Genomic DNA, 15,587 nt, shown 5'->3' on the forward strand with positions numbered 1-15,587 from the left:
AGATTAGTGAGCCCACTCCAGAAGCAGCCATGCAAGCCCAAGCCATGGCACTTCCTCCACCGTGCTTCACCGATTAGCTTTTATGTTTTGGATCATGAGCAGATCCCTTCTTTCTCCACTTTGGCCTTTCCATCACTTTTGTAGAGGTTAATCTTAGTTTCATCAGTCCATAAAACTTTGTTCCAGAACTTTTGTAGCTCATCTCTGTCTTCTTTGCAAATTCGTCTTCCGGTTTTTACTACTGATGAGTGGTTTGCATCTTGTGGTATAGCTTCAATATTGCTGCTCTGTAAGTCTTTTTCGTACGGTTAAGATGCGGTTAAGATACCTTCTCCCCTGCCCTGTAGAGATTGTTTGTTTGTGATGTCACTGCCTGATGTTTTGTGGGTTTTCTTCACAGCTGTTTTTTCATCAACTGTTTGAGGCAAAACCCAAGGCTAAAACCAACAGTAGACATTCAGTACTATTTATTGTTTAAAGGTACAAATAAATACTTCTAACATTCAAGAGAGGAATTGCTACGACAAACAACCTCAGACCACAACACTGTTTAAGCTTCCCACAGTCTATGAATATAACGCGTAATGTAAATACAGTTAAGTGCTCTCGTTTTGGAAAGCTGACAGTGAAAACGCAACCTCTTTTCGTTGTGTTCCCCTAAGAAAATTTTCGCCAAACAGGTGACTTTATGAAATTTTGACTTTGATGCGCTGCATAACACAATTTATATGTTTTGTCTTTTTGAAGTTTTCACTTCAGCTAACCTTTTTCCTTCAGTTTAGCCCTCCTCTCTGATCTAATCACGGAGCAGTCAAGCTCAATTGTCTTTGTCTCTACCATTTTTTCTTCATGTGCCAATTGTTCTGGAGCCCACTGTATATGTTAAACCCCTTGTTGATCATCAACATCATGGTAAATCAGTAGCCCAACAAGTCAATCGCCAGCCTTGGTGAATGTGCTGCCAATCAAGGGATTAGCCGGCCAAGGAGGATAGGTTGCTAGTCTAGGCAGGTAGGACGCTAGTCTAAACTAGTGAGTTGCTAGTAGGGGAGATTGAGTTCCGAGTCCACGTGAGTGAGCTGCCAGCCAAGCCAGCCAAGGAGAGTCAGTAGCCTGGCTCGTGCTGTCTCTCATTCGCCACTGCTGGCTCATTAGTGGTCGGCACAGGCCTGTGAGTCATCGGTGCTGGCTCATCAGTTGCTTTTATCATTGGCTTACTGTGATAGACCATATATATAAATTAAACATCTCAACTTTCAACTTTTTAGTCATAAAAGTTTATGTTACATTTTTAAAAAAGCAAAATAGAACTTGAAACATCTATGGGGCAGGTTGAAACAGCGTCCGAATTGTCAGGAAACAGACTGGAAAATTATTTGTTTTAATAAAGTCAAAGGTTGGTGAATCCAGCATTCGTACCGTTTCATCTGATAATTGTCTTGTAGTAATGGTCTATATTTTGTCTTGACTAACCACATATGGCAACATTAATATGTAAATGAATACCCGGGAAGAAATGGATAAGAGCGAGAGGTAAATACGATAATGTAATTGTACGTGGAATATACAACGTTATCGTGAAAGCTGTTGTTGCTGATGCATTTATAATAGCATGCCCCGGCTGGCTGTGCTGTACTCCTGCATGGCTCACAGTCTCTGTTTGCTAGTGAAATGTGCCAAAACTATACTGCTTTATAACCCACAAGACAGTGATTTAAATGGCGTACATGTGGAGTCATCATCAGTTCATCGAAAAACACTTTTGTGAAAAAAGCGTGCTAAAACACAGATTTGTTAATAACTTTCAAGTTTTCAAATCACCATGCCACTCACATACAAGAAGCGGGTTGCTATAATCAGTTCTAGGATTTTTTTACTGGGGTGGCCAAGGGCTGTCTGGGGGTGGCCACTATATCTCCTGGCTTCACACGCATTAAGTATTTTTGGATGAAATCAGCCAAAATATGCGTGAGTGTAACCATGTCAAGGAAAAGACCCAATGCTGTGATCCTTGCCAGAGGTGGATGCACCCAGTACTAAACTAGGGATGTCAATAATGAACCTTGATTTTGGTGAGATCTATTTTTTATTAAAGGAAAATTAGATTTTGCTAGGTTCCATTGAAACATTGATAAAGTACAGTCTTTTTCATGTCGGCATTTTGAGTTTGTCTCAATTTAATTTTTTATTTTTTGTGCACTGCCAGTCAGGGGTGCCAATAATTGGAGCCCACTATACATTAGTTAATGCCAATGCTTCAAATAATATTGTAAAGTGTGACCAATTAAATACATTCTCCTCCAGGCTCCATAACAAAAGACAAATGGACTGTTCTTGCTAACGTCGTTCCTTACCCAATCATTATACAGCCTTCCTTTTTAATTGCAACATTATAATCTAAATAACTTTTTTTGCATACATGCAACAGTATCTTTAACAGCATGAGCCCATCTTGACCCTCTAAATATTCCATATGAAGAAATACTCAAGTTAAATTCCAGAGTCTTTAATCGAAAAATACTGTATATTTGAACTTGATTAAAACAGATTGACCAGTTGTACATAAATCAGGACATCATCTCAAGGTAATAAGGTCCAGAAGTATTTGCAAGTACCTTGTGATCTGTGCAGTAAAATGCCAGTGAATTGAACTTTATCATCATCTGCTTTCATGCTAGTCGTCTGCTGGTGTGTTTCTGTCTCTGTTCAGGAGTCAAACAGGTGGCTGCTCCAGTCAGCTGGGACTCATGGCCTTAATATGAGTCATAGGATGGTTCAAAACAACAACAAGGAGCTATGGGTTCTGCACAGGGGTTTTGTGCATGCAGACAGATGGGCCCAGGGGTAGCTACCGTAGCTATGAGGAATATGTTTTATATTTGCTGGTGGAGGCTGTATATAATAACCTTGCACCTTGCACCTAGCAGAAACCATGGGTGTGAGAGCACTCACAAGTTACATTGAAGGAAATAAGAAACAGTTTTATGAGGAACGAAAGCTAAAAAACACCAAACTTGTAATTGATGGAAACAGCTTGCTCTGCAACTTTCACGTCAAATCAGGCTTGGACCAGCGGCACGGGGGAGACTATGAATCCTTCGCAAACATCATCCAACAATTCTTTGATGCCCTTACCACCTGCAACATAAAGCCTTTTGTCGTGATGGATGGGGCGATTGATTACAGTGGCAAGAAATTTCCAAGACTAAAAGAGCGAGTCCAGGGCAGGATCGAGTTGGCTAGCAAGATGTCAAGTGGGAAGGCAAGGCAGTCCCAAGTTTCTCCCTTCACACTCCTCTCCAGAGCGGTCTTCAGACAGAAGCTGTCCAGCCTTAATGTCCCCTTTATCTACTGCATGTTTGAGGCTGACCAAGAGGTTGCCTGCTTGGCCAATAAGTGGAACTGTGCAGTGCTAAGCAAGGACAGTGATTTCTATATCTTCGACTTGAAGGGTGGGTACCTCCCATACGAGTTTTTCGAGTGGCACAACATCAGCATGTGCCAGGAGACCAAGGAAAGGTACATTCCAGTCTCCCATTTCTCCATCAACAATTTCTGTGCCTGCTTCAATAACATGAACAAAGAGCTGCTCCCTCTCTTTGCGGTGATTGTTGGCAATGACTACACCAGCCCAAGGTCCATGGATGCGTTTTTCAGCCGGGTTAACTTCTCGCAAGTGGCCCAGCCTGCACACTGGTGGATGCACGCCCGCATTGATGGCCTGCTCCATTGGCTGTCCCAATTCCCTGGGCCGGAGGAAGCGATGGATGAAGTTCTTGTCCGAGACAGTGCCCAGGATATCACTCAGGATATAATCTCCGGAATGCAGGAGTACAAAGTCTCCCACAGCAACCTGGCGCAGTACTTCATGCACGGAGCTTCAGTGGACAACCTGGCAAAATACTACACACCAGCCAACCTCCCGGAGCCTGTGAGACACTTGCCCGAATGGCTCCTGGATAGACTGTCCAGGGGCCACTTGCCCTCTTTCATTCTTGACGTCCTGGTGCTGCAGAAAACCATACTGGGAGTGCAGGTGGAGAACTGCCAGCTTCCCAGCAGCCACACAACCTCCCTGCCAATCCGCCAGGTCTTCTATGGCCTGCTTCTGGATGGGAATAGGAAGCTTCTCCAGGGGCAAGGCAGCGAGCAGGGAGAGACCACAAATCCAACCGAGGGCAGCCCGCTTTACCATGTGCAGGAGTTTGACAGGCAGGGTCTCAAATTCCAGGGAGCCTCCATTGACGCCATTCTTCCAAGTGGGATCCAGCAGCTGCCTCTGGAGAAACTGAATGAGGTAGCTACGCTTAGTCATTGTGTCAGTGAAGCTTTTTGAGCCCTTCACACCTTCTTCAAAAAATACTATGTGGGTCCTTTAATGAGCATTTAGTTCAAATTCAGCCTTATTGCACATCCTTCCTCATCCGCACAGTTAACCAGTTATTCCAGCTAAGTAGTACCATTCTTACGATGTGAGAATTTGAGTTTATTGCTCTCACCTCAGAGCCAAAGGACATTTCTCTCAATGTTCTCTCTCCTTGCAGTACTCAATAACTAGGCATTAAACCCCTTGACCTAAATTTGATGCCCAAAGATATTGTATTAATTTGCATCATACCATATGAATGATGGAGAGATCCAAATCACTTCTGTTTGCTTGACTATGTTTCATGTACTCACTTGTTTTGTAGGTGCCTTTACCTGTCCGACTCCAGGTTCTCCTGGAGACTCTGGGAGCAGACGAGTCCATTACTATAGCCGATCGCCCCCACCTCAATTTACCTGTGTGTGTTACCTGCTACTGGCTAAGCAGCTCCAAGCCCAAACCTAACCTGCAGATGGTCCAGGCTCTGCTGCTGGGCATTGTGTATGGAGAACTCTGCAGACTTGGAGGCAGCCAGAGAGGTACAGCAAATTGTAAGGCATACTGTCCCTCATATATGCTAGGGATTACTGTATTTTTAGTATTATTATTTAATAATAATAATAAATTCAATTTCTTCTCATTTGCGGTGGCAAATCTTTCCAGCAGATTTTATAGATTTTAAAAGCAAGGCCTGTTGGCAAAAAAAAAGGCTTTAAAAGCATCAGTGGATGGGGTAGTTCTAAAATCATCAGGGAGGGTGAGGGGCTCACGAGCAGAAGGTCTCCCTTTGTCCAGATGTAGGGGGAACCTGAAGCTGTAGGGAACAACATTTTATCGACATACACAGGCACACGATCACATCAAATCTTGTAAAATCTAGTTTTCCAGGAAGTGGATGAAAAACACTTTGCCATGTATTATACACTAAGATGTGTTTGTATGGGTATGAAGAATTTATTAAATTGAGGAAAAAGTACATTTTCATTTCAGCTTGCCTTTAAGTGTAATTAAGAAAAAGTTCTGGGATTGCACTCGTGGTTGGAATGAAAACCAGCCCACAAATTGATACCCCAGAAGCAAGATTCAGAACCAATAGTGCATGCATTGTGTAACTTATATTGGGACAGTGCATTCGGTTAACTGTGCCTGGACATACATTTTATCTATATCAGTTTAAGTTATCATTGGCACTAGTGAACATTCTATCATCTGTAGAACGCAATGTATCATATACACAAAAGATAGGCAGTACAATACCACATCTGTAGTTGGTTACACATTTCCTTATGTGTACATTGAACTGTATATGTATAATGCTGCATACATTCCACAATGGTATGGAAATAATGTACCCAATGCAATAGCATGACTCCCGTGCTGTTTGTTCTTTGCCTTTGTTCCTTGTCTCCCTTAGTGCAGCATTGGTTGATTTCACAGTTATGTTGATTTCAGAGTTCTGTAGGAAGCTCAATGGCTCATCTGAACTGATGTCACTGACAGTAATGACAGTCACTGATGCCCAGACGGGTGGTGTTACATCATCGGTAATGGTCAACACAACTCTCTCCCTCTAGGCCCAGCGGCTGAGTACCCAGGCGTGAGGGCAGTCTGTAATAGGCTGGGCAGGCTACGGGTCAGAGCGAATGAGAGGAGAGGGCCTGATTTGGATGTGGCCCATGCTTACAGCCAGTGGCAATCCTGTCTGTGGATAAGCATCTACCTGAACCAGCTGCTCTGCTGTCCACTTCCAGAGCCAGAGTGTGCCTGGTACAGTATGCCTGACTGTGCCCTTTCTCACAAAGGGCTGTTTACCCTTTCAGATAAAACAATATTCCAGGAGAAGTAGTCAGGAGAAACATGAAAGCTCAAATTGTCAAAAACAAGTATGGCCTGTTTGTTATTTTCTTACCTGATACTTTCACAAATAATTTTAGTGAATCATTAATTACACAAATCCTAGAATTCCAGAAGTGTTGTCCCATGAAGTTGTATTAGCTATTCACTAACATTATTTGTGAAAGTGTCAGGTAAAAGAAAATGATAAACAAACCACACTTGTTTTTGACAATTTTACAAATAATAATAATAATATTAAAATAATAATAAATAATAATCAAGAGCAGTTCAGGTCTTCTGAGTGAAAGGCTCTTGGTGAAGGCGTGAATTCGCTCGTGCCCAGGTCATGCAGACTTTCGTGTCTCTCTTGGGACAGGCTGTACAGTGGGACATTCGTGCACGGTGCTGTGGTGGAGATGAAGTGGGGCAGTACCCCAGAGGACCTGCTGATGGGAGCCCCCTTTCCTGCACAGCTCTACATGGACATCCAAGTGGCGGTGCAGCGCTCTGTGGGTGCTGACTTTTTCAAGCCCCAGTCCACAAAGAGGGAGAATGCCAGTAATTAGATCAGGGTGTTGGAGCTACACAGAAGTTTTTCTCCCCCAACAAGTACGCTGTACTAGATGATGATGCTGATGAAGAGTAGGTAGCACTCATTTTTAATGTCACTGTTTTAGGAGGAGACAGGACACATAGTGGCATTCCATTTGTAATTACAGCTCAGGAAATGCTTGCCCATTTGCACTGTACCTGTAATGTTTCTGTATCTGTCCTGCTTCTATTTATGTTTATTCTTGTTATATATTCATTATCATACATCCTTGGTTATTGTTTTCCATTATAGTTTCTCATTTGTGATCCCTTGTTATGGCTGCGTCTGAATGTTTACCAGCCAAGTCACTCCCCTGTCTGCATGTCCCACTATTCGTGTGTTTACGGTAGTTTCGGGTTTTCAATCTATGCAAATGTCTACTCCCGAATGTGGAGACGTGTGTTTTACATGTTTTGTTTTGCCTTTTGTACGTTCGGCCTTTGCTTTACTGGATTTTTGACCTTTTGCCCGTTTACTCGACTATTCTTTTGCTTTCTGCTTTTGGCATTGTCTTGGTTCTCTTGGCTCTTGAACTCGGAATAACTTGCAACGTTTTTAGATTATCCCCTGGTCTGCGTCCGAGTCCTCAGTGCCGTACATAACAGTACCTAAAAACACATTTTAATAGCATAGCTGGAAAGAGTTTACTTTGGCAAGGCATTACGATATACTTTTTAATACCACATGTACACTGTCGTCTGGATGGTAGGTGTGCATTATAGACATATAATATGCAGGTATTGCAGCATTACAGGAAAAGACTCCACACCGTTGTCCTTGCCAGCAGTGGATGCACCCAGTACTAAACCAGAGGTGCCAAAAATGATGAAACCTTGATTTTGGTGAAATCTATTTTTTATTAAATTATTTTTTGATTTTGGTTGGTTCCATTGAAACATTAAAGTATTTTTCATGTTGGCATTTTGAGATTCTCTCAATAATGATATTATTTATTGTGCATTGCCAGTCAGGAGTGCCAATAATGATGTGAATTAACTGTAAATAAAAGCTTGATTTATATTGCTTTAGATTATGCTGCTGTGAATTCTTTCTGCTGGATTTAAGTTAAACATAGTAACAGGTGGCACCCAATGAATAACTGTTCATGGAAGTTGTAGTGCTTCGCACATCTGGTGGAGAACCTGATAATTACAGCCACAATAATTGTTAGTCACACCCATGTCCCATGCCCGGACAATGGCACTGTGTGATGAGCTTACGATTGTTAGTGTAGTTCATATGCATGATACAGTGCTTAGAGAATGGGATTTACCCAACAGGGACTGCCTCTGTACTGTTCCACTGTGAGTCCCAGGTGGATAGGCACTGTGTCTGTTAATAGCACAAAAGCACTCTCACCTGCAAACCTCAGGTCAATCTGTACAGCTGTCAGTCAGTCCAGACACAATGTGAGCTGCTGTGGCATTTGGAGCTGAAGCGCTTTGCAGCTTGAAATGATGAAAAGAATTTCACATGGAAATGATGTGAAAATATATAACTTGGGGTCAATACAATCTAATACCCTTTGGAAGTACTTTGGTATAAGCAAAGTATAAGCATTTGGTCATAAAATATTGGAAGGGTTATAGATTGGCTGTCCATCTGATATGTAAATTAGAAGCAGAATAAATGTATGTTTACAATAAATGCATGGTCATATTCTGCTTCATTTCTGCATAGATTCATTGATCTGCGTCAATCTTTGTGCCAACCATAAGCCGAAATCTCAAATAATGTATAGGTCATTGAATGGATACATTTTTTTTAAATCCTCCTCCAGGCTCCATAATAAAATACAACAAATGGGCTTCATTCCTTCCCCGATCGTAATCTGCCATACCATTTTTAAGCACAACAGTGCCCTCTACAGAACTTTGTTTTGTTGAGATTAAGAAAATATAAGCTTTCAATCACAGCTAATCAAACAAGGTATTTTATAACGAATGTCTCTACTCAAGCTCCTCCAACTTCCCTAAATACATTATTCCAAAGGTATTTTTCTATGAAAGACATACAATTTTGTATTTCCAGGCAGGACACCATGGATCTTCATTCAAATTGAGCCACGTAGGGGCAACTGCAAAATACAAGACTGATTTGCTTTTTTTTCTCTCACGTAAGTCTCCAGCAATCATGTTTATTTGTGAAAAAAATATTCTGTGCGGGGGTAAAGAAAAAGTAGGAGAGGTTGTTTTTTTCCACAGTTGTCTACATAAACCCCTCTGTTGACATTGCTTCAATTATCCACCACTTCCAATTGTTCTTTTATATTGAGGGTGTTTTCTGATTTCAACTGCAGGAAGCCTAAATATAATTTTTAAATATTTTTGGGCATGGTCCACCTCTATGCCATGAGATATGCAAGATATGATTATTTTATTTTCTGTTATTATTTTATACTATAATTGTCTTGTTAATGTATTCTTTTATTTGTAGGTACCTAAGGTGGTCTTGGTTATGTAAATTGCATTTATCTTTTAATTTCTTTTTTTTTTTAACACAGTTTTACCTTGATTATCTCTATCTGATAGCTCGTTCAATAATGTGGTATCTCCCAATTCTTGCATTAACTTGTACCTCCTCTCTTACTGTCCACTCAATTTCTTTCCATCTGGCCTCGTAGTTGTATTTTATTCTGGGTTTATTTCCAATCCATCTACACTCACCAAGCACTTACTCACACACTCATAACCACGGGCAATTTAGACTCTCCAATCAGCCTAACCTGCACTGTGGGAGGAAATCGGAGTACCCCGGAGGAAACCCACGCAAACACGAGGGGAACATGCAAAACATGTAAACTCCACACAGGGAGGCCACGGCCGACCGGGATTCAAACCCAGGACCTCCTTGCTGTGAGGCGGCAAAGCATAATGTCCAAATGATTCGCTCCCTTAACAATTATTTAAGATAAAATGAAACAAAGTGAAATTGGCAATACAATTTTACTTTCATTTTGTTAATCTCAATCAAAAAGAACTATATTGACCATCACAAGTTGGTCACAAACAGTTAAACATACCACTTAGCACTGAAAGGGCAATAATACAAAGGAATACAAACCATATGGAATGGTTGCAGACTTGCCAGGAAGAGGATGCAAGTGCATATTATCCCCACCGACATGGCAAGATGGTGAGGGAGGCCATGAGTAACCCAAGGATCGCAGTAAGAATTGCAGACATTGTTTGTGTCTTGGGGCCACCAAATCTAAAGCAAAACATAAAATGGCACCTCCATGCTGTCTTTGCGCAAACTCTTTGGAAGGGTGGCACAAAGACAGCTCTTACTGAGCACAATAAACAAAGCATCTTGAGTTTGCCAAGCCTCATTGGAATTATGCCCAGAAGAGAGTGAGATGAGACCAGCATTGAATGTTTGGCGGCAAAATGGAATGCATACAAGGAGAAGCACCTCATACATACTGTCAAATATGGAGGTGGGGGTGGGGGGATGTTTTGGGGATATTTTGCTGCCAGTGGTCCAGGGACACTGTTTAATCAATAGCATACATTGAATTCAACAAAGTACCAGGAATTTTCAGCAGTCAATCTGGTTGTCTCTGCTAGGAAGCTGGGACAGGAAGATTGTCCAGCGGGCAATGGCTCCAAACATGCACCAAATCTACACAGAAATGGTTGAGTGAAAACAACCTACATGTTCTGGAATAGCCATCTCAGTCTCCAGACTCTATCTGGTAAACTACTCAAGCACACTAAATTACTATTAGGTCCCATTCTATTTGAAACATTTTTATTTGAAACATTTTGAGGGTCCCGAATGATTGGTTTAAATTACACTCAGTGACGCACCACCAGTCATCTTTACGTCATTTCTCCAGTATTTACATTTCAAATCGAGTTTAGGCTGTGACGTCACAGTAGATGCCTTTCAGTTCAGAATTAAATAAATACAAATAATCCTGCTTTGGCGAGTATTCTGCTGAGTATACTAGAGGACAGGACATAAGTAATAGAAGATGGATATTAGAACCGGATTTTATAGCAGAATCCTCTCGGTAGGCTATTTCTTTTTCAATGTATTATATAAGTTATATATAAGGAATGGAGGAATGGTCCAAAATCTCTCCAAATGTGTTCTCTAACCTAATCACAAATAATAGAACTTAAAGACTCATGGCCCTCATCTTCAGGGGTATTAGATTTTTTATTTGAAAAATTTGAGACTTTGGTTAATAAAGTACACTTCACATGTTGGAAAATCAAGTTTTACAATAATGGTATTATTTTTTAGTCCAACGAGAAGATCGTAGGAAAGAGATAAGTGGCTTTTAAAAATAGTATTAAAGGAAAACAAACGTTATTTTCAGGCTATTCACATGTTGCTCTTTATTTGTTTATATATATTTTTTTACAAAGTATGATTTTTGGAAAATCCCCAAAGCGAGTTTCACCTCCGGATTTTCAGTTTGCTAGCATATGCATTCCACGTCTGGACAATAGATGAAATGAAATCAAATAAATGAATTAATTCACGGAAAAGTACTTGCCTATGTTGCACATTCAGCAGAAGGCCGATGATTGCAGTAACCAACATTGCTATTCAGCTTTCGCTTTTACCTGCTGTGGCTTTTCATCAGACTAGGCTGCTGAATGGAAGGCCTCGGCTATTACCTGGTTGGTATTTGTAACTATAAATAATAAGTAGTTATTTATCCATCATTGCTCATTATGAGTGCACAACCAAATGATAATACCAGCTTAATAAATAGGTTAGGCCTACCGGTTGTCACAGCGTGTTCAATATTTATTGTTGGAAAATAAAATGTATACAATCTGGTGGTATTCATATTAACGCTATGCATAGCCTCCTAATTTAATATGAAATAGTTTCTTTTATTGGTCTCTTTACATGAAAAACACATAATTTATCAAATCTTCCAATCAGAGTCAAATTTCTTGGTACACAGATAAACAAACTAAACATAAGTATCTAAACAAATCATACAGATTAAATCATCGAGCAGTTAAAGACGATGGAGCACTGGTGAAATGAAAACAACAAACAAACTAATTGAATATGAAATAGGCTAAAACAATGAAAACCCCAAGATATTTACAACCTGATTATTCACGATTATATTAATCTTTGCATCGCCATGTCCCTTTCTATGGAAATAGCCTCCGGTAACGGTAAATTCTGATTGGTTGTGGGGCCACATAATTCAACAAATAAAAATGTAGTGCATTTCAGAATTCAATAAATAAAAACGAAATTTGGAAGGGACTATCCTCATTAAAAAGTTCTGGTCAGTTTAAACACGTTTTAATACGCATAGCTACGCATCAAGGCAATATGGATATGAAACCAAATTCGATTAAACCACTGATTTAAACAGACAGTCCAAAACCTATGGGCTTTTTGATTGAAACGTAACGTACGGTGAAGTGCAATCCCTCCAAAATGACCATAAGTGGGCCTATATTACTTGAAGGACAAAACTGTTCATAGCCTTGTCCACACTGTAATGTATCTCGCTTTCTCTTGGCTTTTGTCATACTGCAGACTAAAGGTTACGGTTATGTTTTCGTGGAATGCATGCCGACTGTCGAAGAACATCTGGAGGTGGACGTGGTGGGGATGGAGGATGGAGTAAGTACCGTACAGCACTTTCATTTTCTTATCAGTCATTTAGTAATGACCCAGTTTTAAGCTGAGGAAAAAGTGCAGTCGTCTGGTAATCTGAAGGTTTTTGGTTCAATCCCCGCTCAGGGTGTCGAAGTGTCCCTGAGCATGACTCCTAACCCCCAATTACCCCCAAATCCCGACAAGCTGATTGGTACCTAGCATAGCAGCTGGTCACCGATCGCTGTTGGTGTGTGTGAGTGGGTGTCTGAATTTACCATCCAGTATTTCTCAGCTTTAACCCAGGAAACCCTATTTGTTTATTCTCCATGAAAGTGTTGTGCAATCCTTAAAGTCCTTAAGCTCAACTGCTTAATTAAATATCTGCAAAAATGGCTTGTTTGTAATGTGTGAAGTCGCTCTGTAGAAAAGCACCTGCTGAATGACTAGAACTGTAATGTCACTGTCCTGCAGGTGACCCACAACACCATCATCGCTGTGGCTGAGGCAGAAGCCTCCAGCCAGCTCTGCCATGGAGAGGAGGCTGTCCTCAGCACTGGTGTGGCGGTGGATGCGATGGAGTTGGAGGATGTAGTAAGGACTTTACACAGTGCTTTTATTCTCATTAAAGTCATTTCATAATGATCGCCATAGTGATAAGGGGGGGGGGGGGGGGGGGGCGTTAGCTGAGGAGGAAGTGCAGTCGTCTGGTAATCAGAAGGTTTTTGGTTCAATCCCCGCTCAGGGTGTGTTGAAATGTCCTTGAGCATGACTCCTAACCCCCAATTACCCCCAAATCGCAACAAGCTGATTGGTACCTTGCAAAGCAGCCGATTGCCAATCGCTGTTGGTGTGTGTGAATGGGTGTCTGAATTTACCATCCAGTATTTCTCTGTTTTAACCCAGGAAACCCTATTTGTTTATTCTCCATGAAAGTGTTGTGTAACCTTAAAGTCATTAATCTGAACTGCTTGATTAATTTTCTGCAAAAATGGCTTGTTTTTAAAGTGTAAACTAGCTCTGTAGAAGAGCACCTGCTAAACAACTAAAACAGTAACTGTCTTGCAGGAGACCTATGACACCTCCACCATCGCAGTGGCAGAGGCAGAAGCCTCCAGTGAGCTCTGCCCTGGAGAGGAGGCTGTCCCCAGCACTGGTGTGGCAGTGGATGCGATGGAGTTTGAGGATGTCGTAAGTATTTTACACAGCGCTTTCACTCTGGGAAACTACAACCTTAAATGTGCTTCCTTATGTTTTTTAAGGATGAACTCAAGACCAAGATACCGTAATAGACCGCAGTGTTTATATGAACATTCATAACATTTCCTGGTAAAAAAATTCAAAAGATTTACCTGCCCAAACACAGCGAACTGAAGAGTGATGTCTGGTCAGGTACTCAGTGTATATCTGTTGTGCCAATAGTTGTATTTATGATGTATTTTCATATGGGTCAGAACTTTGTAGAGGCCCCTGAATTTGGTCTTATGTTCTCTACCATACCTTCATCCAGTGTGCTGCAGATGAAGAGATGGGGGCGCTGGGAGATGGGGAAGCAGCCCATCAGCCAGAGAGCCTCCCACAGAGTGAGTCTCACAGATAATGTGCTCTGGATGGAAAATGGCTAAATGTACATTTTGCTCTTAAATTCACTGTGTATATATGAATATTGGAACCCCTCAGCTCAGTTAAATCCAGAAATTGTGTGATCAAAGGGAATCCAGAAAATGGTCTGCAAACCTTGAATGATTACTTTACTATGGTATTATTTTACTATTTATGATCAAACTTAATTACTTAACTTAAAATGTGAGGACCAGTGAATACTTGAATAGATAGTTGACGTACTAAAACGATTCAGATTTGTTTCCCCCATTTGATTACACTGAACTCTCAGGTTTTACAGTGATATTAACAATAAGGGGACACTCCTGTTTTTCTCAGAGGTGGGAAAGAAGAAAGCTTTCCGGAGCTTCTTCAGCAGGGTGTGGAATGCCCTCAAGAGCTCGCTGTGCTGCTGCTCTGTGGAGGAGACAGAGTGAAACACCACCCACCCTGCTCCTCCCCCACCTAAACCCACCTCCCAGCCTACCCCTACCCAACCACTCCCCAGCCTATACCCCCACCCAACCACCCCCCAGCCGATACCTCCATCCACCCACATGAGAGGCAGAGGCTGGCCATTTACCTATCACGGTAAGCCAATGATACTGCAACTGATGAGCCAGCACTGGCAACTAACAGGCCTGTGCCGATGACTGATGGGCCAGCAGTGAGCAGTGGCAAATGAGACAGCATATGAGCCTGACTACTGACTCTCCTAGGCTGGCAGCTCACTCATGTGGACTAGTAACCCAATCTCCTAGAAAAGCAACTCATTACATTACATTATTGGCATTTGGCAGACGCTCTTATCCAGAGCGACGTACAGTTGATTAGACTAAGTAGCAGACAATCCTCCCCTGGAGCAATGCAGGGTTAAGGGCCTTGCTCAAGGGCCCAACGGCCGTGCGGATCTTATTGTGGCTACACCGGGATTAGAACCACCAACCTTGCGTCTCCCAGTCATTTACCTTAACCATTACGCTACAGGCCGCCCCAGATGCAATAGTTAGACTAGCGTCCCACCTGCCTAGACTAGCAGACCACTCTCCCAGACTAGCAACTCACTCAGCTAGATTAGCGACCCGCCTGCCATGACTAGCAACCTACCCTTCTTGGCTGCTAATCCCTTGACTGGCAGCATTCACCTAGGCTGGCGATTGGCTTGTTGGACTACTGATGTACTGTGATGCTGATGATCAACAAGGGGTTTAACATATACAGTGGACTCCAGAATTATTGGCACATGAAGGACAAATGGCACAGACAAAGGTGATTGAGCTTGACTCAAAGTATTTTTGGGGGAAATCAGTGTAACCATGTCAAGGAAAAGACCCAATGCTGTGATCCTTGCCAGAGGTGGATGCACCAAGTACTGAACTAGGGATGTCAATAATGATGAAACCTTGATTTTGGTGAGATCTATTTTTTATTAAAGGAAAATTAGATTTTGCTAGGTTCCATTGAAACATTGATAAAGTACAGTCTTTTTCCTGTTGGCATTTTGAGTTTGTCTCAATTTTATTTTTTATTTTTTGTGCACTGCCAGTCAGGGGTGCCAATAATTGGAGCCCACTATACATTAGTAAATGCCAATGCTTCAAATAA

The 15,587-nt window shown here is 41.7% G+C and overlaps 1 protein-coding gene across 1 annotated transcript; it reads left to right on the top strand.

Annotated features, from left to right (window-relative positions):
- Positions 1-2,932: 2,932 nt before the first annotated feature.
- Positions 2,933-14,577, top strand: LOC133137581 (protein asteroid homolog 1-like). Its single transcript, XM_061255912.1, has 9 exons — positions 2,933-4,297; positions 4,716-4,905; positions 5,941-6,133; positions 6,579-6,711; positions 12,321-12,407; positions 12,855-12,974; positions 13,449-13,571; positions 13,891-13,963; positions 14,465-14,577. Exons 1-9 carry the CDS (start codon positions 2,933-2,935, stop codon positions 14,575-14,577), a joined length of 2,397 nt encoding a protein of 798 aa, XP_061111896.1.
- Positions 14,578-15,587: the final 1,010 nt, after the last annotated feature.

The sequence above is a fragment of the Conger conger genome, chromosome 9 (assembly GCF_963514075.1).
Source record: "Conger conger chromosome 9, fConCon1.1, whole genome shotgun sequence".
Taxonomy (NCBI): domain Eukaryota; kingdom Metazoa; phylum Chordata; class Actinopteri; order Anguilliformes; family Congridae; genus Conger; species Conger conger.